Source organism: Micropterus salmoides, unplaced genomic scaffold (assembly GCF_014851395.1).
Source record: "Micropterus salmoides isolate LMB-PRFRI ecotype aquatic unplaced genomic scaffold, ASM1485139v1 Ms_hic_scaffold_14, whole genome shotgun sequence".
Classification (NCBI taxonomy): domain Eukaryota; kingdom Metazoa; phylum Chordata; class Actinopteri; order Centrarchiformes; family Centrarchidae; genus Micropterus; species Micropterus salmoides.
Genome location: NW_024040485.1, coordinates 29,187,178 through 29,212,452, shown reverse-complemented (window position 1 = coordinate 29,212,452; position 25,275 = coordinate 29,187,178). Strand labels below are relative to the sequence as shown.

Genomic DNA, 25,275 nt, shown 5'->3' with positions numbered 1-25,275 from the left:
TTTCAAGTCTTCTTCAACACAACACGATAATCATTTAGTAAATTATGGTCCCATTTAGAGGACAATAGACCATAAAGCAGAGTACGCTTCAGGGCGGGACTATCTATGATTGACAAATCATTACCATGGCGACCTGTCAATCAGGTTAGAGTGACTCGTACCCACGGCGCTGTGTAAATTTAACCAGCGCAGTTTAAAAAAGCTTATTAGGAGCCGGCTGTTCACTTTCTCTGGAGAGTACACTTAGTTTTAAGACTGTTGTTCGCTAGAAAAAGTTATCAGCCTGTGAATTACAGATGCACCTAGCTAAGCAAGCTAGCTAGCTCCACAAAGGGCCGTTAGCGCCACCGTCTCGTCCGAATACGGTCACTTCCTTGTTTCAAAAACTCAACATGGCACAAACACTACGTCCACTTCTTTTATACAGTCTATGTTTAAAACGCAGCACTTTTGCCACAGTTTGAAAACGCTGCTGACACCGTTTTTGTTTTAAAACTCCAGGGTAGCGTTTCAGTGCGGATGGACAAAAACAGAGGACTTTAAAAGCGATGATGCAGATGCTCACATTTTGCTTCCTGATTGGGTCTAAGCAGAAACGCGATGCTACTGACAAGGTTTTTTGCTGTGGTAAAAACTTGTCTGTAGTAGTACTTTTCTTCTTTCACCGAATCTTCTGCAACGTCTGCTTCCTGTTTACACCGGCACGCACATGCCCGGTGCACGTGAATGGACACTGAATGTGCAACTTTAGTTGTTTTAATGTAGATGGAGATCATTTCTGATACACAGTCTAAAACGCTGGTGTGGACTGAGATCGTTTTTTAATAAGAACATAGTAGTATTGTGAATGCAGCCTAACTCCACACATCCAGTTGCTTGTTTTTTTTTCTTATTTGCAGCTATTACATGTCCATTATTCTCCATTTTCCCCACGCGTGTCAAAATAGGCACCAACCTTGTTGCCACGAAAAAGCGGTCAGTGGCTGTACCTGGATCAGTGAAGCATTTCCACAGATTGGCGAAACAGTAGACACCTGTGAAAGCAGAGCAGCATGTGTAGGACAAAGGGGGACAGTCAAAAAAGCCAACCCAGTGTGAAAGTGGCCTAAGCAAAGATGGCTCTAATCCGAAGCTTAGAATTCTGCCGTTTTGTGCATTTTATGGCTCTGGTCATTTTTGTGACCACCGCTTACAGTGTGCTGTAAACGTTACTGATGTCAAACCATAGCAGTATATATAAAAGTAGAAAGCTCTCACTGCAGAAAAAGGTGGATATCCAGTGTGTCCCTGCGAAGTAAAATTTATTGACCTGCGACCCCTTAACTGTATCAGCCCCCTTAAACAACATTGGGATTCACTCTCCATGAAGCGACAGTATGAATGGCAAACCGTTTTAACATATAATCCTTAAAACTAGCTGCTATTTAAAAGCTACTAACACTTATTTAATAGATATTAGTGAGAGATTGTAAATTTTTGCTATTGAAATCTGCGGGGCTCTTTTTTAACTATTATCTATTAGATACTAGTACCTATTCATCACTCACTAGTAACTATTTTAAAAGATACTAGTAACATTTTCATCAGTTACTAGGAATTAAAAAATAGTTACAGCCAACTAAAAAATAAGTACTAGTATCTAATAAATTAGGAACAACTTTTAAATAGCGACTAGTGAGTTTTAAGGAATAAATGTTAAAATGACTTGCCATACAGTGTGCAAGTTTTAGCAACAAAGCAGCCCCATGTCTGAATGTCTACATGTGAATCAGAACAGTATAAATACACATTTCAAAACAAAAATATGTTGTGCCATTGACTAAACAACACACAGAAAAGGAGGCTCCCACTGGATTTGCCAGACACTGACAATTAGCTACATACTGTATTACTGATAGCATATTTGCACATAGTGTTGATGGACGATGTTTGCTTTTTTATTATAAGTTATTGTTAATCTATGTATGTTATTGTGTTTATTGCTACGTAACAAAACACTGTAAACATAAACTAGGACTGGACAATAGACACTCTTCATTTTTCTCACTGTCTTTCATCCTCAGGTTCTTTAATAAGAATAAAAAAAGTTTAAAAATCACATGACATGACATTTTGAAAATAATACTATGTTCACTCTTAACATCCTGGACATTATGTGTACCATGTGGTTTTTTCTTGTAGAAACGCAGGTTTTGTTTGTTCAGTCATTCGCACCAAAACGCATTTTATGTACACGTTAAATGCTTTTTTCATTTGGTTTGGTTTATTGACAATAATTATGAACAATAACAGCCTTTCTCACAGATTTAACGACAGCTTCCCGGACGGTTTTCGCAGTCGGTAACCTTTATCAAGAGAGACTCAGACATTGAATGTGAGACTTAGAAAATTACTATTTCATCATTCACCCCCCCCCCCATTAAAGACAATGATTAAATGACATCGATCAAGATGCAGTATGGTTGATCATTTATTGAATTGAACAGATGAGTGCGTCGTTTACAAGCTTTTCTTCTTTTGTTTACAAGCTTTTCTTCTTTTGTTTACAAGCTTTTCTTTCTTTTGTTGCCACATTTCTACATCAACACAATGTGGCGTGAAATCATGGGAGAAACGTAGAAGTTAGCGACTAGCTGGGGAACATAGCTGAGCATTTAGCAGCGAGAGCCACATATTTCACAAGAGTTGGTGAAGATCAAAACAGAGCTTTCATGACTTTCATCCGGTGGCCAGAAACCTGATTCCTAATAAATGCACATTAGCTATTTTAAAATAGCCAATGTGTTACTAATAATGTGATACTGGATCAGTTTTGACCCAGTATCACATCATAAAGAAGCTTTATTTTTATTTTTTTAACCATTATGGTGACAGCATGAAACGTTCAGTGGAAATGTTTTCCATGCTTTTACTGTCATTTTTGTTCTTGATCTTTTGGCCTTTTGGAAAAATATCCAAAACATCAATGGATGCAGCTTTGAGATCACAACGTAGAGTTAAGTTTTTACATCTTTATCGGGTCATTTTATCCATTTCAGAGTTAGCGTAAGGCAAATATAAAGAAGTTACTGCTTGTATGACGAAGAAAAAATGCTTATTACAGAATGTGAGAGCAAAAATCTTTAAAATATACGAGTATAAAAATATGATGCAGTAAAAATCTGGCGTTTATTATCCCACTAACCGCTCTTTTCACCTCTGCTCTCTGTACCATTTAATAAACTCTGAGCGAGGTGTTGGTCAAGTAGTTCTGGCAGGATTCAGCAGTCAGTTGTCGCCCCGCCGTTGGGATGGGGGCTGACTACAATCTCCACTTCAGTGATCTCAGTCACAAGCTCTCTGATGATGCCCACGCTGTCCAATGGCAGCTCAGCATCACTTTCCGGCTGTGATTCCATTGGCTGAGGGCTTTGGGGAACCTCCTCCTCTTCTTTTTCTTTCTTTCCTTCTTCTGCATGATCTCCCTTCTCCTCAGCTTCTTCGTCATCGTTTCTCTTCTCAGTCTCCCGCTCGCTACCTTTCTCTTCATCGTCTACCTTCTCGTCTCTCTGCTCTGGGGTTAAAGCGGTGGCGCTCTCTGCTTGAGATTCAGTGGATTGGCTGCCTTCATCAACAGGTTCACCTCCTGTTTTCCCTTCACCTCTCTCCTCATCTTTCCCTTCCCCCGTCCCTGTCTCTTCTTTCTGTTCCTTTATTCTCTCATGAACCTCCTTCTCCTCTGCGGCCTCTATTTGCTTCTCCTCTTTTACCCGCTCCACTTCCCAGTTGTCCTTTATTTCTCCCGTCAAGTACACCGCTCTGTCGGTGGTCTGCTGTGTCGTCATCTGCGTTACAGGAGGTGTTGCGGAGTTGAAACTAATCACCTCGCTTAGTGTCCCAAGGCTGATTTTCATTGGACCATCTGTACCGGGTGGACTTGGCGATGAGGGACAGGGACCCTGGAGGGAAGTTGCATCTTCTGTCACTTGACCATCGGTGGCAGAATTGTCAGATTGACCACCTTGAACACATTCAGCTGGAACATCTGTGGACTGCGGCGAAGACGGTGAGGACGGCATGGACACCGAAACATTAGGAAGGTCTGGGATGGCATTATTTGATTCTGGGTTAGCAGGTGTGTCATCAGCTGTACCGACTTCATGTGAAACATCTGCTTCAGAGTCATCAGGTGCGGCTGAGTTGGAAGACTCTGCAGCAGCTGATGGCGTGTCAACTTCTTGGGTTTCCTCGACGCAAGAAGCCTCCTCGGTCTGTGATTCATCAAACTGTTGTGTCACGACAATCACAGGAGACAGAAGCACTGTGCTCTGCTCAGAGCTTTGAGGGGCACTGGGGTCAGATTTGGTATCAGCGTTAAGTTCTGGTTCATTCTGAAGGCAAACGTCAGCTGTGACTGTCCGAGCTCCCTCCTCCTCCTCCTCCTCAGGAGCAGGCTCACTTGGTGCCGCTGAGGAGGCGTCTCGAGCGTGAATGGCCGGGCTGTCTGGTGCAGAGTGAGGAGGCGTCTGCCCCAGCAGACTGTACTGACTAATGCCCAGATCGGTCGTGTCCAATAGGAGATTGTTGCTCTTCTTACCGGCAGCATCCTGGACCACTGAGGAGAGGGGAAGGGGCAAAGTTAGAAATAAAGTCAGACAGGAAGGTATGTTCCAGTTTTCATTTATTATTTTTCAATGTTACGTTTATAAAAAGGGAAAAACTATGCCTATAAAATTTTTTTTACAAGTATATTTCATTTTGAAATGCATCAAGGGCTTCAAAACTGATTCACTGGAGCTTAGTAAAGGTCCAAAAACTATATGTTTTTAAAACATTTAGCAAAAGCAAGGGCTATAAATACACAAGTTAATCAAGTACAAATTATATCATTTTAAATTAAACATAGGCAGTAAACCCTTTGGCAGACAACATCCACCGGAGTGGACAGATGTATTTTCAGTCAGAACAAAATGTACAAGAAATATATAATTAAAAGTATTTCTAACATCCTATTTAGTTGAAAAATAGTTGTTTTACGGGATTTATTTTCAGAGAATAAAAGGATTCTACTATAACTGAGGTATCTGTTGCAATTAAACAATAATCACACATGTTGAGTTTTGCAATTTTGCAAGGATTTGCAATTCCCCAGCAGAATTATATTCCTGGAAACAGCATTTAGATCATCATTGGTGTTCACAGAGAACAACACTTATACCCTACCAAAATAGGTAAAAGGAACATTTTGCAGACTGTTTTTTGCAGAGTATTTCTAAAAGCCTGGTTAAATCCCTTTTAGGAGGAGATGTACAAAATAAAGTGTTACAGCAACTGTGTTACAGTTTGAGCATAAACTGAACTGTATAAGCTTCCCGAAGTGCTACCAAACATACAGAGGGCAACGGTCAAGGTCCTAACACATTTACAATGCTCTTGTAATAAAGTAATATCACAGTGTACTAATACGTCACTTACTGGCTTTAAATGTTTGTGTGAAGCTCATTAGATAAGTGTGACATTTATGTAAATAGCATCAGGGCCAAGCTGACAGTCTTCGGTGAGATACTTTAAAAACAAAGCGGTTTACCTGTCTCTACGATGTTTCTCAGCACATCATCATAGACGTTATGAACCAGGATAAAACTGCTGTAGTCTGAGAAAATGTACTGCTCGAACTGCTGCAGCTCCTGGACAAAAAACACATGCAAAACCTTGTGGACTCTGAAAGTACTGAAATGGAGTGTGACTGTGTTCTCTGTAATGTGTAAGAGACCGAGTGGGATAGACAGCAGTGGTGTATTTGACCTACAGTTTTCCACTTGCTGTCCATCCTGCTGGTGAGAGCAGGCAGGGTGATCTCCAGTAAAGCCTCCTGATAGAGCCTCCTCTGGATAACTCTGCTGTCGTAGTCAAGCTGCTGCTCAAACACACACAGACAGACTTTTTTCACTTACTGAGTTAAAAGAAGAAGAGAGAAAAAAGCTGCAAGTACGGGATAGTATATAAATGAAAAGCAGTATGCACATCCTTGTTCATTTTGGGGCTACAGATTTTTATCCGAATATTGTTATAACCGAGCCTATTTTGCTATCTGAAAATATCTTATTACTCTTAATACATCGCTCTGCATTGCACACTCACACACTGTACATACAGGTGTGTGTGTTTATGTAAAACAGCACAGTATATATAGGATCTCTGTGTGCACCTGAGAATATTAAAATCTTTATATTTGAATTTCAAATGTTCTCTTAAAGCTTCAGTGGTATTTAGTGGGGAGGGTTGCAGATTTTACCTCTCTTCTTACTTCTAACAAACCAGACTACTACTACTACTTCCTCATAAGTATTCAACACAACCCGTTTAAGCTACTGTACATGGCGGCGCAACATGGTGACCTCCATGTAAGAGGACCCGCGGTGTATGTAGATATAAATGCCTCATTCTTATGGATATTATATTGCATTTCTGTCAATAGATCCTCCTAAATATTACACACTGGACACTAAATAACATATTTTGTGCAGATGATTGATCCTCAACAATTATCCATATGCAGAAAAAAATAATGTGGGTCACACATTTAAAAAAGCCTTTTCAATTCTATTTAATCACAAACTCTCTTGTGCATGGCATGTTGAAATCATATGCAGAAAAAGTTATTATTGCCACAAAGTTCATTTGATATTGTACGTTGGCATTTCTTTACCTTTAGGACTCTCTCTTTAGCTCTTTTCATCTTGACAGGAACCTGCGAAGGCTGCAGTTTGGCTGATGTTTGGAGGAACAGCTCAAAGGTGTGCACAGCACTGTCCCACAGCTGGAAGATACAAATGACAAACACTGTTTCTCTGCGACACAAACTGTAGGCTTTGACCTTTTTGTTTTTTGCTAAGCAGTCTTTAAAAGTAGAGTTCGGCTTCAAGTCCAAGAGTGTACCTGAGCCAAACGTGACAGGGCAGTTTGTTCTTTATGTCTGTACCCGCCCTCTACTTGAAAAGGCCATGGCTGTATTGAATGTTGCACTTTACTCCGTACCTTCTCCATCTCCAGATGTGCAGAGTGAACCAGTCTCTGAGTGCTGCTCAGTCCAAACCGCTGTTTTAAGCCTTCAAGTTTCTCTGACAGTTTCTCCACCTGCCAGTAGCTCTGATCCGGACTGATGGAGTGCAGAGTGGACAAGGCCTGGAGAACACACACAAAACCACAATCTTATAAAAATACTTGCAAAGGAAAGTTTGCAAAAGAAGAATCACCCTGAAACCACTTTTTAACCATAGACTCTTTCTCAAAAGACACAAAGGGCTCTCTCACCTCATTTGTCTCATCTGTTCCTCCATTTGTGAGCGTGAAGGCCGAGTCCATCTGTTTTTGCAGTGTGTGTTGCATCCCCTGAATCCCTGCACTTATGTTTTCTACAAGTGCTTCAAGGATGGAGGACACGTAGGGTGCAACAGACTCACCGCACACTTTCTCAGCTTCTTCGCAGATACATGCTGGAACACACAAATTCACTCTGTTTAACAGTGACCTTTTTAAAAAGTTTCTATAGGACTCTTATCAGATTGTAGCGCCATATATAAGTTTAACAGCACTGTGTGTTTAATCTGTAGGGGTCAACGTGCCCTACCTCTGACTTTCTCCTCCAGGAAGCAGTGAGAGGACATTATCTGGTCCAGGTTGGATCTGATTAGCGCCTGTTTGGCTGATGCTGCCTGACGACACTCCTCCCTCAGAGCCTCCAGACTTGCAGTGAGTTGTTCCAGGACCAAAGTGTAGGTTGCATGTACTGTCTATACATACACATAATAATAATATATCACAAAACAGAGCTGCAAATGTTGTGTCACACTTGTGTTCAGTAAATGTTACACAAGGGGAAAAGATAGTATTGTTTACAGTGGTTTAAGCTATCTAGGAAAAAATGTGTTCTGAGATTAAAATCTAAATTCTCAGAAGTTTTCTGAGAAGTCAGAATAACGAGATTAAAATGGAGAGAAAAGGTCTAAATTTAGTTTAGTTAAAGCAGCATAAATACATTTTTAATACATTTGATAATAGTCTGTCTTTTCATCACTGAGTGGAACCTTTCACATTAAACATTATCCATAGTATGCATTGACCCATTGTTATTATAAAAATATTGATTAATGCAGTTTTAAAGTAAAAATTTTGAGAATAAATTTGAATGATTTTATCTCAAAATAATGGCCTGGTTAAAAAATACAAAACAAAAGTGTCTTCTTGAATGCCCCTTTTCGTAGATTTGACAAGATAATGTGCCCTGTCTAATGTGACGTGGAGACGATTTGCAGCGCTGACAGAAGTTGGACAGAATTTCTAACCAGCATGCCGTATGTTAAATCCAGTATGCATCACGTTAAGTTATCGCCACGTGAAGTCAAACGCACCTAAAACTTGATGCAAGGCTAGCGTCTCTTCAGAGGGCCCCGACGTGTGAGAAAACAATAATAATTTAATCAAAACCATGTCCGAAAAATACAACACATATAATACAGTTAACAAGATACACAATCAAAGCAAGAAAACACTTAAGAAATAAAAATACAGTTAAAGGAAAGGCTAACACTTAATAGAGTTCACTGACTCAGCTGCCCTGTGGTGTAAGAGGTAAAGAGCCCTCCAAGATGCCCATGTGTGAAAAAAACAACAAAGGGCCCTCTGCAGGGACAGATTACTGGGGCTCAGGGCCTCAAAAGATTAAATATTACTGAAGTTACGCTGCGCGCCGCTCAACACAGACAAATAAGCGCCAATGCGCGGCGTGTGAACAACATCCATCTCAGCCTGTGTGGTGCCTGCGTGTAAGTTTAACTCACTGCCAGCCACTGTCGGATCCTTTCAGTTTTCTTGCCCTTCACTCTGGACTGAAGCTGGCTCTGTAACCATGGCAACACTTCCTCCATCACTTGGGAGGCCAGCACCTGCACACGAAAACACACAAATTTAATGAGCCAAGTGGACGAAGAACCAAAGACAGACAGAAAGCTGAAGTGTGTGTGTGTGTGTGTGTGTGTGTGTGTGTGTGTGCTGACTTGTTCCTCAGTGCCCAGCAGCATTTCCCAGGATTCATAGCGTCCTTTGTCCTGTCGGTAGAGTCGGAGGGCTCGGACGTATGCCTGGCTCTCGTAGGATGAGTCGCACCAGGGGTCTGCAGGAAGCGTGGACTTGGTTATGATTCTGGAGGTTAGCATCAGGTTCATTCTTTCCTTTAAATCTCTCCTGTCCCTTAACTTGTGATTTTAAAAGCAAACTCAAGACCTACGTACCTTTTTAGTCTGAGTTTTAATTGGACTTGATTTATTCTCTTAAATGTATTTATTATTGCTTGGATTGTTGCTTTCAATACCTGTTATTTCTTTCTTTTAGTATTTTATTTGTGCTCTTAATCTTTCATTTACTTTTTATTTACTGTTTACAAATTTAATTGATTTACATTTCATCATTTTCTGTTTTTATTGAGTGTTTTTATTATTGATTCCTTTATTAATCATTGAGTAACTTATTGTCTTATGGGGGGAGTTGTTTAAAAGCACAATGTGTACTTTTGTGTTGATTAATTGAGGTTATTGTTATTCATATTAAATAAAACTATTGCTTATTTTGCTGGGGAAACTCTGTGGCGATGTTCCCATTGGTTGAGGGAATACTTCATTATTAGAAAATCTTATAAGTAGTGTTCCACAGAAGTTTAAATGTATTCACTTGAAATCCGTTTTTCTGAATTAATGAGATACCTCCAAGAAAATCTCTCATTTAGCTCAATTATGTGGCATCAATCATGATCCGTCTGTTTAGTTCAGTCCACTTTTATTTTTATTTGGGTTTCACACTAATATCATCATTAGTTCAGAAAAACCGGGCAGAATTTTTTTTTTCTCCGTGAAAACTTATTATTTGTTGCAGAAAAAAGGTCAGGAAAAATTTTAACTCAACAGTTTTAAGTAAACATTACTTTTACAATGGTTGTTTCATCGTAGGGCTATTATATTAGATCTAATTGTACAGGTGTTTCTGTATTTCTTACTTCCCAGCATTCATTGCATTAAGTATTGTATTAAGTGGCTTTAAGAAATAAGTTATATTTTTTAGGTTTATTAGGTTTATAAATTTAGGTTTAATATGAGTAATACTCCCTTCCGCTACGTAGAAGACAATTAATACAGAAGCAACTATAAAAACGGTAAACAGAAATAAACTATATTCAGTGCAGCAGTGCTGAGGATGAATGCATGGAGGGAAAAGGCTGCTCTGCACTCTGGTGGTGCGGCAGCAGAAACTTTTATATCTCTAGGCAGAAGGCAGCAGGGTGAACAGGCTGTGGCTGGGTGGGTATTGTCCTTTAGTATCCTCGTTATATATTAGCTGGCGGTAATTAGATTAGAGTCAACAAGTCCCAAGAAAAGTCAAAGAGTAACGTTTGATAAAAACTACAGTGACATGCTGTAAAAATTAAACTACTGCGGCGTCCTGATATCCTAAGGGTTAGGATCATAAACCGCAGCGTCCCTACTTTTCTGTCCATGCGTGAACCTTTTTGTTGTGTGTCGTTCCCAAGCTCTCCCTGATAGGCTCATTTCCTGTCATCTCTCTGCTGTCAGCTGTCTGATAAAGGCACAAAGTAAATGCCACATAAACAGTTATGTAAAGCAGAAACTATATTTGTTACATAACTGTTACTGCACATCTGCTGCCATCGCTGTGATTTCTATTGTTCAGTCTTTATTAGTTCTAGTGTTGCTGTGTTTAATGGTGTTAGTTTTCACATCTCTAATTTTTGCCATTCTTTTGGTTTTCCGTCAGTCTTTTGTGGTCCAGTTCCCCATAAGACTTAGGTCATTCTTACTAAATGATGAGGCATTTGAGGAACAGAAAGCTCCACTAATGGTGAGTGTACTTCCCTTTATCATCTACACCATCAGTATGAAACACACCAGTGCACCTAAAGAGAGATTTCACCGTCGACATGTGAGACATTCTGTTGGTTAAAGTGTTGGTCTTTGTTTTGGTGGCGGTTATTTAGTACAGCAATCTTACTGCTATCCCCATGTACAGTAGCAACAGTAAATACACAAATACACATAAATAATTACACATAATATATTTGTTTTTCCAATTTTGAATCGGAACAATCAAAGAACGAACGATACGCTGATTGATTTTTAACTTTAAACCTTTTTTTTAGTTTTTTTCCAGTCGTAGGTAGGAAATACCTCCAGTTTTTCTCAGATTTGTATGCATCATCTCAAACTACTGTAAACTACCTTTATTAAACCTATTGTATAATTATGATTATTATTATTGTTGTTATTATTATTGATGTAAATTATGTAAAACCGTCAGAGTTAGCCAAAAGACTTATTTTTCCATCTGTAGTCCCTGGAATGTAATAACATGGTCAACATTAAAAACCTAAAAACAAAAATAAGCCTTTCATTATGAGAGCGCGCAACAAAAAATAGACAAAAAATATTAATCCAGAGACTGACTTCATGTAGGGAGAGTGTGTAAATGGAGCCAGTTTTCACTTGAGGCGTCTTTAAAGTGGAGACGTAATGTGTAACTAAAATATGTACATACATTTCTGGATGTGGTGCATATATGGGAATAATCACTTTGGATCTAAAATACATAAATAAATAAAAATAGCAGCAGCAGAGGTCAGTGATAACGTTGTAATAATGCTATGTTAGCTACATTTATATGAAGTAACATTAAATATATCTGCATTTTATTACCTACTTCTTCTTAGAAGTACCAAGTAGTCACACGGTGAGAAAAATACATCTTTATCCTGTTCGTTTTACAATTGCATCGTAGCACAGATGATCGTAATGAGGTGCCTAGAAATTCCCAGCCTTGAGGTGACGTATCGAGGAATCGAGTCGAATCTTGAGACCTGTGAAGATGCACACTCCTAATAGGACTCGATGTCTACCTTTCCCACTGCACTGTCCACATCCTCAAGAGGAGTTGAAGCCCTGTCTGTCTAACATTTATAGAAGCATGGCTTCATAAATTCTGGGCGAAAATTAATTGTGATGAAATTTAAGAATGTAAAATTAGAGTAAAACTAGCTGGCTCAACGTCCCCCAGGTCCTGAGGTTCAAATTACTCCATCCCAGCCATTTTAACAAACGTGTGTGATCCAGCAGCTAAGAGCTAACATCATGCTAACAGTAAAGCCTTTTATTGTAACTTCCGAAAGCACAAACACACGTGTGAGATTCCGCGTCTGTAATTGTTTAGATGCAAAAAACATAAACGGCAAAAAAAAAACATTGTTGTTTTTTTTACCTACCATTTGCTCATCACTATTTGTAAGGGCCTCTCGCCATCACAGGGCGAATAAAATGGATGACTTTTCAAAAATTGTGTCCTCTTACATTTAATCTTTAATATTATTATTATTATTCTTGTTGTGTCTTATAGATAGATATGCATTGTGTTTTTTATCCTTAACCTTTCCTCTCATAAACTCCTTATGTTAGTCTGTCCACATTTACTAGGGTTTAGGTCAGAGCTGTGAGATTGTTTTGCTGTTTTCCTCTCTTGTTGTTCCTCTCCTCTCCTTGAATGTTCATTCAAGGCTGAGAGATGATCTCTGTTCCCCAAAACACAGAAACCTAGACTGCATAAATGAATATGCATCCCTTTGCTCGGTGCCCGAAGCCGCCCTAGGCGGCAGGTCTCTAGACCAGCTGTATATGTGTTGTAGTACTTCTCTGTTTATTCTCTTTCATTAATAAATTCTTCAAAGACAACGGTTGATTGTTACTCAATTCTTTGCTTAATCCCTCACCAGCAAGATACAGTTTCTTTGACACTCCACAACAAGCAGAACATCACAGACAGATGGCATATAAAGCCACAAAGTTGTTTACACATTCAGCGGACATGATGAAACATTAGCATCCTCTCTAAGTCTTTGTCATATATTCATTCCCCTTCTTTCTCTGTTTTGGTCTCCGTCAACTCGAGAGAGGGATCTAAGGCAGCAACATGCTCCACTATGTTCACCAACTGGTTGCTAACTGTGTCTGCGGCTTGGTGCTGGGCAGGTAGTGAAGCGTGAGATCAAAACAGCTGGTTGGTACGGTCAACTAAGAACTTGATGAGAGCGCCGAGACTGAATCAAAACAGTAAAGTTGCAGGACATAAAAATAAAACAATGAAAGATGATGAAATGCTCAGTAGGGCTGAGAGGATGAGAAAAAGAGAAGGGGATTTTTTAACTGATTGTTAATCAATTACATTTAATCTGGTAAAAAGTAAAATGAAAGGCTGGTCAGCACTGGTTTCCTCTGAAGGACTTCTGTTTCTGCACACCAGAGAGCCATCTCCAGTTTGTTAAATCAAATAATTAAAATTACAACAATAAAAAAAACAAAAAAAAACTTGTAAATTGTACTGCGTCTAAAGTAAAACTGCTGGCCAGCTGTCTGTTTCCTGTTACTGCTGAGGATATCTTGGTGGGTGCAGATATGTCATGCTATGTTTTCGCAACCATGGCCTAAAGTGAAGGGGGTTGTTTCTGGTTTGTATCCAAGCTAACCACACAGGAAGTCAACAGCATTAATATTTTTATCTGTTGCTAGGGCAAATGTCACCACATTTAAAAAAAAAAAAAGAAAAAAAAAGCAAGATCACGCCTGCTGTAGAGTTGAATATTTTACACCCACATCTAACATTGAAAAAAATCAAACAGTTTAAGCCGTGAATCATTAAATGCCTCGCGCCATCTCAGTAGTGTGATGGTTGTGACTCAAATACCATTTTTTAAACAACATATAATTCAATGCAATGTAGTGTTGTACATCACCCGCCAATTTCAAATAACAGCCTACTTGAAAAGTAACTTAAAATAATGTATTTTCCAAGGTCGCACTAGTTGTTTTGTGTTTTTGATGAACTGTTCTTCATTGATATTTAAAGAATTATTTTAAAATTTTGAGAAATAAGCTTATTTGCTTCCTATCTGAAGTACAAAACAGGAGCATGGACAGGTTTTGCCTAGTTTAGCTTTGGAATATCTTTTGTCTTATGGGTTTAATCAATACATGAGCAAAAATATTAAAACCACAATTTGTTCTGTCAGCCTCTCTTCAGGTAGGACTCTCACAATGCAACACTTGTCTTTGTAAAGAGAGAAACTGACAAGATAAAGTCACTTAAGGCGGGCCGCCATGGTCTCGTTAAGTAGTTGTTAACAGTGAGTGAACAATGTCTGTGAAGGTTCTCAGTCGTCCAGGTCATAGATATTCAAGGCATGTTGAAATCAAGGACAACTGGACTGTGAAGATACTCAAAGACGTGAAAGTGATCCAAATTAAAAAGTCTTCAACCAGCTCCAGTTTCCCTTGATTTTAACCTTCCCTGGATAAATGAACAATGGCTAACTTCTCTCCGTGTTAAACCTTTTTTGTTTAACTTTGGACCCAGCCTAGCTAGCTGTTTTCCTCTGGCAAGACCATGCATGTGATTTTCCTTCATTTACCGTCACTTGCAATAAAGAGGCCATAATTTCACGACCTGACCAAAAGCGAGTAGAAACCACAATGAAGAAACAAGAAACATTTACTCCCTGTTTTGCTTTAGGTGACAAGGTGACCTTGGTGCAGGTGACCTTGGTGCAGGTTTATTAGTAGCGCAAATAGAGAAGTAGAAGAATTCCTAGTCAAGTCAGTTATTCAAAAATATCCATGCAAGCTAATGTCATAAGATGTAGGTTGTATCAGACCAAGAACGACCATAACAATTAAACCCATGAATGTATTTTATTAATTAAGGGTTCTTTCTTCCCTTCTGCAGGTGTTTCTGGTTTCGAAGCTTTGGGGTCTGGGTCTGTGGTTGCGGGCTTCCTGTTCCTCCTCAACACTCTCTGCCACAATTAGACCAGCCGGTCGAGGCAGATGGCCGCCAACCCTGACTCACGATGCTGTTTCTACCTCCATAAGAGGGAGTTTTTCCTTATCGGTGTCGCTAAGTGTTTGATGGTGGTGAGTATTGTTGGGTCTTGTTACAAAGAATAAGTAATATGAGATCACTTCTGTGATGAATTGGCGCTTTATAAATAAAATTGAATTGAATTAATTTTAATGCTTATAATTCAACTTTTTATAAATAAGAGGAAGTTGCATGAAAATTGGTATCAGTCTATTTATGTCATTTTTTGGGAAGAAAGCGAATGAGTGCATTTCCCAAAATGCAGGATTACTCAGCGTTCCAGAGATGCTGAATAGTCCCTAATTTTTAGCCAAGCTTTGCATTGTGGGACATTTCTATCCAGCACTATCTCCCAAAATTTAACTATTAAGCATGTTGGCATTTAAAGTCACTTCATTTAGTCTTTTTTTTAATGTTCATATACTGCGACACAGAAAATTTTTATGTGCGTGTTCGTGTTTTACCAAGGTCGCAGTGTCTGATGCAGGTCTTGACGGCAGACCGGAAGAGATCTCGTTCCTCTTTCTGTTGGAACAGGAAGCAGGTGTAGCCCATGTAAGGCAGGTGCAGATACACGGCGAACACATCTGGAGACGGCACCACCGAAGAAGAATCCTCCTTCACTCCTTCACACATGGACACACACAGACAGGTAACGGTGTTGACTGTATTTTCTCTGAACGTGAATTAATAAAATTGGTTATTTGTCAGAGCCCAGGAAACTAAAACTACTTGACCTTGACTAAAACCTCCACCTCCTAGAATTTTGGATGGTTTTAAACTCAGGGTGTTGCGGTTTCACACATTCACACACGCTTGGCTACCCTCTTTGTCATGATGTCAGTGTAACACTTCTTGAAATCCCAAAATGTTGAAATGATGAGGCTGCAGAAGATTACAAACACTTCCTCTGTAAGCGTGCACAAGCGAGACTAGAAGTACAAAAAGTACAGTCCTTCTACCTGATCGCAACCTGGCAAGTATATACTGAGTACTGGGTTTGGGGTACAATTCTGCTGCATACCAGACCCGAATTAACCTGCATCTGGAACTGCACATATTTGTGACAGGACCCAATAGGTTTGGGACAGGTAGCGGAAATCTGGTCTCGGGCCGTTTTGTTACATGAAGCTTTGGGATTCTGTTATTTTGAAATGTAATTTCATTAGAAAACTCTCTTGTTGTCTGACTGGCTTTGCCAATTGTCTGCATGAGAGGGAAAGAGTTGTGTTAGTCTGGCGAGCCATCTCAAAAATGGATTAATTAAAGCAAAAATATAGCTTGAGGTCAGATTTGGGTCTCAAATTTGAAACTACTAGTTAACAGTAGAAAGTACGTTACAAAGTAGGCAGATAAATGAGATGGCGGCGATTTTTCAAACAGGGCTACTGTCAGTCTTTATTATTATCGACTTAATTTAGTCTCAAACTTCCTGAGCCACAGCCACCGCCTGGTCTACAGACCAATTGAACCAAGCTGCTTTTAGTTAATATGAGCATAAAGTTGTACATGCAAACTTCACATGTTTCCAGCTCCAAATGAATGTGTGAAAACCCTGTTTCATTATGGTAAATCCGTTGATATTATACTTGTAAACTGCACACAGCCGGCTTACACAAACTGGTCAGTCTGTGACACCTCAAACCAAAGTGAAGAGAGAAGTGACAACAAAAAGTCACACAAGCACAAAGAATGTGTATCTCTTATTCACTTATAGTCCACATGTGATCTTTTAGGCTAACAAAAAGACTGGGTGTTAACACTGGAAAAGAAAACTACTGTTTAAGCAAGACACCACAAATCAACCACGAGTCAAATAGTCTTTTTCCCCAACCGTACCCGGATGACAATAAAACTTTACAAGCTGAAAGTAAACATAAAAGGAAGGTTTTTTATTTATTTATTACAAATGTTTGTTTTTAAATGCATATGAGGGATTTCCTCATTAAATATGCACTGATTTGCATATTACACAAATCCGTTTTCCAGCACATCGGTAAGAGTCAGATGGATTTTTTTTTTGTTTGTTTTATTGTAATAATATACCAAAAGGCCCGATATTTACAGAACAGTTTATGAAAAATTGTTTTTTTAATGTATTATATTATATACATATAATTATTCAATATTATTATATGTGACATAAATATATGACAGACCTTTTTTTTTCGACATATTTATAGATAAAATGCTAAATAAAATGAGAACGATAAAAGACATTTAAAAAACCTCTGTAAATGGCCTGCTATAAGACCTAAGAAACAGTGTGTGAAATTATGATGATCTAACTTTCTGTCTTCTGTCTCTGAAAATGACTTGGTGTACAGGAAACGTGTAATTTTGAGAAAATGGCTGTTTAAAGATTTGTTAACAAAATAAAAACACACCTTTAATAAATGGACTAGCCAACATTGTGCTCTAGAAAACAAGCTTTCACACGATAAATTAATAATTTTGGAGTGTTTTAAAAAGACTGGTCCAAATATTTCTTGGAAATATGCATGAAATGTCCGCGATCTGCAGTTGAAAAATAATGTTTGTATATATTATCCAAGATTGTTTGTACATTTGATCTATTTTATGTGTATTAAGTCTGGTAATAATAGTTAATAATAACTTGAAATCTGAAAATTGACAGATTAAAACCAAATAATCATTTTGGACTGTGGTGTCTCGCCTTTAAATACAGCGTCCACATTGCTATATAGGATTAAATTAATACTACCGTTGAGTACTCCAGTACAGGTTTTCTCCAGGTGAGCTTTAGACTCCTCCTCTGTGGTGAACACACTGGCCCCTGCCGGCTGCAGGATCAGCTTAGCTGCACATCCACGACTGAAGGCCTACAGATGGACACACAGACAGCGATGTCCAACACAAACATACATCATATCATTTAGATTCTGAATGTCGTGTTTTGCTTGTGACGGTGTTACCTCCTTGTTTTCATATATTTCCACTTTGTAGTGTTTTTTCAGGACTGCGTATCTCTCTCTGCATTTCTTTCCCTGCTCATCCCAGCAGGAGAACTTTACACTCCCTTGGTACAGCACTTCCTCCACAGCATACTGAGGCTGCACACACACACACACAGATTTAACTTCAACATCCTATACAGTTAGTACGGATTGTCCAGCTGCATCCAGCATGAATATGAAGTTGGAGTAAACCAGTGTTGATTGATGGACAGACAGACAGGTGCAGCTCCTACCCCATGTGTGAGCAGTAGGCCCCGCCCTTCCTTCTTAGGCTCCACCTCCTGGTGTAAATGTCTGAAGTAGGCTGCAGAATACTGCTGACGGTAAAACACACTGAAGCTCTGAAATGTACTGTCAACAAGTCCTGGATAAACACACACAAACGAACGTGCACATTTTAAAAACATGTCACACTGCCCTTAAAAAATATAATTTCTTCCATCTCAGAACTGAATAATCAATTTATTTATTGCAAGAAACACTGGTAAATTGTATCTGGTAGATTTAGACTTTAATGGAGAAAGTTTTAAAGTGTTAAAGCTGCACAAATCTATATTCTTATATTTACACAATGTGAAACTGGAGGGTCTTGCTGATTAACCCGCATAGAATTATCATCATACTTTGCAAGCTCACAGGAAGTGCTCTGTGCTTTGAAGCCAGTTTCATTTTTTGTTTTTTTTATTATAAACTTTATTAAACCAGGAGAGATTAAGAATCTCTTCTGCAAGGATGACCTGGCCAAGACAGGCAGCAGCATATGTAAAAATGAAAAGCACATAGGTTCACAGACAGATAACACAGGAGAAAAGTGAGCTCAAGAGTAATTTTGAGTCAGTCTCACAAAATTAATACATACACACTAGCAGCCAAACAAGCAGCTGTAACTCAGCGGATGTATTTTCTGAGCCTCCCAACCCAGATTATTATTTTACTCCCATTCAAGTTAGCAGAGGACCAACCAAATGTTAGCCGCCTCACTGGCAGAAGTCAACACAGTGGAACATAGAAACCCCACCGCCAACTAGCGTTCTGGTGGTGCAACTGCAGAACGACGCAGACACCAAAGCACATAGGTATAAATGCGAGTGTACGTGCGAGCATGGACTCGACGCAGAAGTATAAACCAGGCTCATCAACCTTGTTTCTTGGTTTCAGCAAAAGAGCGAAGATAACCAGACAAAGTTAGCGACTAGCTTGTGCACATAGTGGAGCATTTAACAGCAAAAGAGTCAGGAAAAACTGAGCTAAAAAAGAGTAAATATTGGACTTGCATCCATCACATGGACACAAACACGACTCCAAATGAATGCTCATGTTTCTTCATGTCAGCTGAACGTGTAAATTAACAACTACTTGCTAACACATTGGCCGTAACAACTTCATAAGTAGATAATTTGTAAATATTGTGTTTTCAGTTTGTTTCACTGCCCCCCAAAGTGACAAAAAAGGAAATAAATGAATTCAACTTGAGGTCAACAGACCTGTATATTGGGGAGACTAAACAACCACTACACAAACGCATGGCTCAACACAGAAGGGCCAACTCCTCAGGTCAAGACTCTGCAGTCTACTTACATCTGAAGGACAGAGGACACTCGTTTGAGGACCACCAGGTGCACATTTTAGACAGAGAAGATGGATGGTTTGAAAGAGGTGTCAAGGAAGCATCTACACCAGGGTTGAGAAGCCGTCATTGAACAGGGGAGGGGGTCTACGCCACCACTTATCCCCCACTTACAATGCTGTCCTTTCATCACTTCCCAGGAAACTCAACAAACGTAACCTATTGGCCTCAGGTGAAGATACCAACGATGGTCGTTCAGTCTTGGCCACAGGTAGTCTCAACGACTGTAACGACTGTCGTCACAGCAACAAGGAACACTAACGACCCAGCGGTATCGATGACCCGGGATAACGACCCCACTGAGGTTAAATAGCTGAGTTTCCCTGCCAGTCAGTCAGAACTGAAGAAGTCCTTTGGATGAGGGACGAAACGTCTTCCAGTAGCTTCAACCAAGTCCAGTTGCCCTTGATTTTAACCTTTGTTGGATTCAACTTTAAAGTATCTTTAAATCTGCTTAGGTTTCGGTGCATCATAGGATAGGATGTAATCTATTACCCGTGGTCGAGACAAAAAATGGGGCCTTAATTGAATGCTTTAATCAAGCTTGGGGAGAAGAAATGTTAAATCAAATAAGCCCATCCCACTCCTGCTGCTGGAAGACGACGTGAGAAACAGGAGGCTAAGAGGAAGATGGCAATTACCTGCATACTGTACATATATAAGGACATATTATGGAATCTAAATCGGGGTCCATTTTGTGGTTTGGTATGGCAGAATTAATACTTATAAACAGCTTTAATTCTTTATGGGGTTTGTCAAATGTGTGTTGATTTGTAAGAAGAGATGAATTAATGTGTATCCTCTCTTACATTTTGACTCGTAATCTGTTGTTCATAATTTGTTTACAGTGCGCGGCCACTATCGCACACTATTTGGGTCACTCTGTAGCCTGACTGTATACACACTGACACAGTGACACACACACACACAGATCAGACAACCCGTGATGATAATGTAATAGTTGGAAATGGCTGTAATTACACTCTAGCCTGCAGTGGAGATTAGTGACAGGATGTGACTGTGGTGATAACACGTATAGGAATGCAACATAGAAATGAACAAAGCAACTGACATAGCGCATCTTTTTTGTTTCGTTTCAAAGTTCATTCGGACTTATTATTTTATTTAAGCTATGCCTGGTGATTAACACTGCCGCCATGTAGCCACACATGTCCCACACTTTGATTCTGGGGACCTTTTGTTGCAAGTCACACCCGATACTCTTTGTTGAAAGCTAAAAAAAATGGTTATGTTATGCCTCCATCGCGCATTTAGAAAGACAACACCGCTACTAACTGCAGCATCCAAAATGACCATACATTTGAATGAACTCCTGTCTCACAGCGACAGAGCTTTCACCATCGCAGGCTCCTCCCTATGGAACTTCTTATCCATACACATCCGAGATTGCATCGACATGGACTCTTTCAAATCATCAGCCATTTATCTTTTTATCGGTTTTTAATTTACATAACTTCTGGTTTTACTGTATCGTCTCTTTGAGTGTCCTGAAAAGTAAAATGTAGTATTATTAATGTTGTTATTCTATAAAATACCCATCTAAATTAGCACGGCAAAGTATACATACAAGGCCAGTATATTATGTACATGTCAGCAATATTACAAATAATGTGGAGCAGATACACAGTAGTACTAAACTGCACCTATAACTGCAGGTGTACTACTACTGCTACTATTACAACTACTACTAATACTGCTCCCCTACTGGTTCTGCGATGACTACAAGTGCCACTATCTTACTTACCCACACCCCCTACAGCTTCTGTTATTTCTCTTCTCTTTTCCATTCTTCTGTCTATCTCTCTTTCTTTCTTTCTTTCTCTCTTTCCACATATGTATGTTTTAAACTTATATTTAAGTAGGGCTGACTGGTCCATCACAACAAGAAGCGTCCAAAGCAGCAGACTACCCTAAAGAACGCTGGAAAACAAAATAAAAAATAAAAAAAAGAAGTGATCTCTTAGTTTTACCTTTAATGTTGCTGATTTTTGCCTCATCCAACAGGCCAGATGAAGATGCTCCCATAATGTAAATTTAATTACCTTCTTTTAAAAATGTCTCCGGAAAAGTTTTACTTCAGTTATTTCAATTCTGATTACGCAGTTCACACGAGAAACCTATACGTGATACCAACTGAATGAGCTGTTCTGATGTTTGGAGAGGTTTTTGCTCAGCTCATTTCCTCTGCTGTCTGTGAGTCGGTGTGTGTGGTAAGCTGGGCGGGACTGTTAAAATGTTAGGGTGAAACCTGTCACAGCAGTCATCTCTCTCTCTCTCCTACTGCAATATTATACATATATACACAAGTGTCACAACCTCCCTTGTAGAGCCATCTGCTGGTAAACACTGAAACAGGACAGTAACTTTAACTGTACTCCAACGTCAGAGAATATATCATCTTCAATGATTTAAAAGGTGATATATGTAACAATAGTTAAGCTTTAACAAGGTATTTTAATGCTCTTTTTGTGTCATTTTGTGGTTTCTGTTGTGGGAGGACACTATATACCTTATTTAGCTGCAGTTACATGTTAATCAGGCTGACACCAAGGGGACCGTGCTCCTCTAACCGTCAGGGGAGAAGGAGTGGAAAGCTTCAGGTTTCTGGGGCCTACATCAGTGAGGACCTCACATGGACAATCAACTCCTCTCCTAACAGAGCTAACAACATCCTGGGAGATGCGACCCACCCCTGTTACCACCTGTTCTGTCTCTGTTAACCTCTGGGAGGCGCTACAGAGCACTCAAAGCTCACGCCTCAAGACTGAAGAGCCATCACTGAAATGAACAAAATCATACTTTTCGTCATGAACTATGTGCAATAAGGGGACAACCTGTGCAACACCATGCTTTTAAAATGCTTTGTCTATTGTTTGTGATGACAGTGGCAGAATTTAAGTACAATTACTCAAGCACTGTAAAGATTTGAGGTACTTCTATTTTACTTGAGTATTTCCATTGTATGCTACTTTATACTTCATCTCAGAGACAAATATTGTACTTTTTACTGCATTAGTTACTTTTTAGATTATACATTTTAATACCTTTACTGTCCAGTGAAAACCATGAATGTGGATTTTTCTGATAAACTGAAGGATGAAGTGTTTCCTTTTTAGGTTTGAGAAAATGATCCTACATTTTAATCTAAATTAACTATAAAATCGACCTTAAATCAGCTGGTTTTCTGAGCTGAAGTGGTTCTGACAGCGATGATGACCTTATAGAATATGATGCATTGCTGCAGATTAATCTACCCAACAGCCTATTCAAAGTAGCACAAACCTACAGCAGTAAAATGCAACATACACATTAATGCAGCAGTAATGTTAATCATGTTGCACATGATTAATATGTGCATTTGAAATACATTTATGTTTGTTTGAACACTGCTCAGCATACTTTTGTACTCTCGGATAAAGGGGATAATTAATGGGTAAGTTAACATCTTGGGATAGCCTATGTTACGGTATATTTAATGGATTGTATGGTTTAGGGGTGTTTTTTTTTTCTTTTACAAACAAATTACAGTCGAACATTCCTTAATTTATAGGGGAGACTGGGGTATGTTGTCACACTTTTCACACGGTCTAACATTTACTGAGCACCATCCATCACAATTGTGTAGATGTCATTCCAGATGATATAAGGAAGTCTTGGGCACATATTTTATTTCATCACATCTTCATATTTTATCTCATTAAGGAGTTGCAGACTTGTGACAGTTTGCCTCATCGGCAGGTAAGTTGTCACACTGGACTGTCAGAAACTAAGAACACAATTACTACTACTGTCTGATGGGCGGAGCCCATGTGAGCAGTGTGGTGCGAACGACAGCATCAATATGCAAATGTCTTTGGCATAAAGGAAAAAGGAGTAAACAGAGCTTCTCCTGTGAGCACTTTGTATGTTCTTTGAAATGTTTCAGGAAATCAATAAAGTGCATATGTTGTATCCATCTAGAGGGATTTGCCTCGCTGCTGCCAGGTGGCTCGTTGATCAGGAAATGACTGTGGAAGTTGACACGACATCGGCACGAACTTCAGCTGGTGTACCACGGCCAACTGGTAGGCAAATCTTCTGACCTCCCAGGAACCTGCAGTCCACAGAAAAGGGCTTGCTCTCCGTCCCCCCCGACACCAGACTGCAAACATATGTGGACAGGGCCTTCAGCATCTTTGGACACGTTTAAAAAAACTGCTAAAAATCCACCTATAATCTAGAAGGACTTCCTGCTGTTCTGGTATTTGTTTGTTTTTGTGAGGTTATGTGTAAAGCGTCCTTGGGTCCCTTGAAAGGCTCTATAAAAATATATGTCATCATTATTATTACCAACATATTGAATAAGCTGCTTCTCATTTTTTATTTTTGCATAACCAATTGTCGTCGTTGTTGTTGTTGACGTGGCTGTATGACCTCTTCTCTGGTAATCTTTTGACAGTACCGAGTCAGAGTTCTGTGATTTATGCTGCACTCCTGATTGATTTGTTCTTCAACTTCACATGCATGACTGCCGTTAACATCATGGTTATATATTTTCTTGAAGTAAAATAATTATTTGCTCCGACTCAAAGAATGAAGTTATGAAAATTTAAATCAACTAAAAAAGCAATGTTGAGACAACAAGAACACTGTAGTTATATCAAGGCAGCAGGTGAACTTGCAATTCCATGTTAAACCAACTTGAAAGGTCTTACAGTCTGTAGTCCAGGGATATGCCTGCTGAAACTACACTGTAACTATAAAATACATTTAATTTTATACTATTGTCAATGCTAATTTCTTAATATAACAAAGTTTTTGAGCATGTTCTTTGCGTCTGTTTTTACGGTTTTTAGGTTGTCACATGTGACAGTCCTTTTGTGTTTTGGCTAAATCTCAAGGTTAGCTCAACGTAGCATTTCAGCTAAAAATATCAATATACATGTTATTGATGTGACCTTGACCACAGGAAGTTGACCGTAGAACAATAAGTCACACAAAGTGGCTCAATTTCTGAGATAGAGAGTAAAGAACAGTGTGACAACTTACCCCACTCTCTACTACATACAGTAGGCCGATATAGGGCCTGATCTTCCAATCCAAACAAAAAAAGCTTTTAAAACCCCTTCAGAAGCTAAATAGTATGTTACAGTTCCTTTACCCCCATAATCTGGGCGAACGCCTGAAAAATGAGTAAGAATCTCTTAAGATGTTTTTCAACTTTAACAACACTTTTTGCTGGATTTAAAATGAATAGGTGAATCAAAGCTAATGATTAAAGTCCATGCACTTCTCCATTTCCTTTGTTTGCTAAAGTATTTTTTTAAAGTAGTTCTTTCTTTTCACATGAAAGACTCCTAAACTGACACACATTACACCGCTGACCCTCATTTAACAAGATTTTGTTCCAGGTTCTTCCATCTGATGGGATTTAGGCTTTTATATGTTCAGACGTTTGGTCACTTATTATTATGAAAAAAAATATATTATTCTTTTTGCTGGGGACCCCCTGGAACCTCTTCAATGGCCCCGTGGGGCCCCGGACCCCACTTTGAGAACCACTGTTTTAAGATTTACACTAAGGATTTTAGTTTTTGCCATATAAAAATAATAAATGAAGGGGTCTCTCTTCTTTCAGGGGTGGGTTACATTAAGAATCACGTGGGGTAGGTTATGTTTCGGGATTGTTGACTCTCTCTCTCGCAGCCAGTCCTGGTTTGGACC

General features: G+C 39.2%; 1 protein-coding gene across 1 annotated transcript; it reads right to left on the bottom strand.

Moving 5' to 3' along the window:
- Positions 1-2,444: 2,444 nt before the first annotated feature.
- On the bottom strand, positions 2,445-21,772 carry LOC119902597 (protein Niban 1-like). Its single transcript, XM_038718897.1, has 14 exons — positions 21,543-21,772; positions 18,158-18,288; positions 17,883-18,020; positions 17,672-17,789; positions 15,411-15,572; positions 9,036-9,151; positions 8,820-8,924; positions 7,610-7,772; positions 7,294-7,475; positions 7,018-7,164; positions 6,689-6,799; positions 5,789-5,896; positions 5,567-5,666; positions 2,445-4,594 (listed from the first exon to the last, which is right to left on the bottom strand). The coding sequence occupies exons 1-14, from the start codon at positions 21,595-21,597 to the stop codon at positions 3,261-3,263; spliced, it is 2,970 nt and encodes a 989-aa protein (XP_038574825.1). The 5' UTR covers positions 21,598-21,772; the 3' UTR covers positions 2,445-3,260.
- Between the last annotated feature and the right edge of the window lie 3,503 nt (positions 21,773-25,275).

Coding starts and splice junctions, on each gene's coding strand:
- LOC119902597 (XM_038718897.1), bottom strand. CDS start 21,597: ATGGGAGCATCTTCATCTGGCCTGTTGGATGAGGCAAAAATCAGCAAC. Junction 15,573..17,671: donor CTGTACTGGAGTACTCAACG/GTAGTATTAATT, acceptor CCATGTGTGAAG/GAGTGAAGGAGGATTCTTCT. Junction 5,667..5,788: donor TGGACAGCAAGTGGAAAACT/GTAGGTCAAATA, acceptor TTTTTTGTCCAG/GAGCTGCAGCAGTTCGAGCA.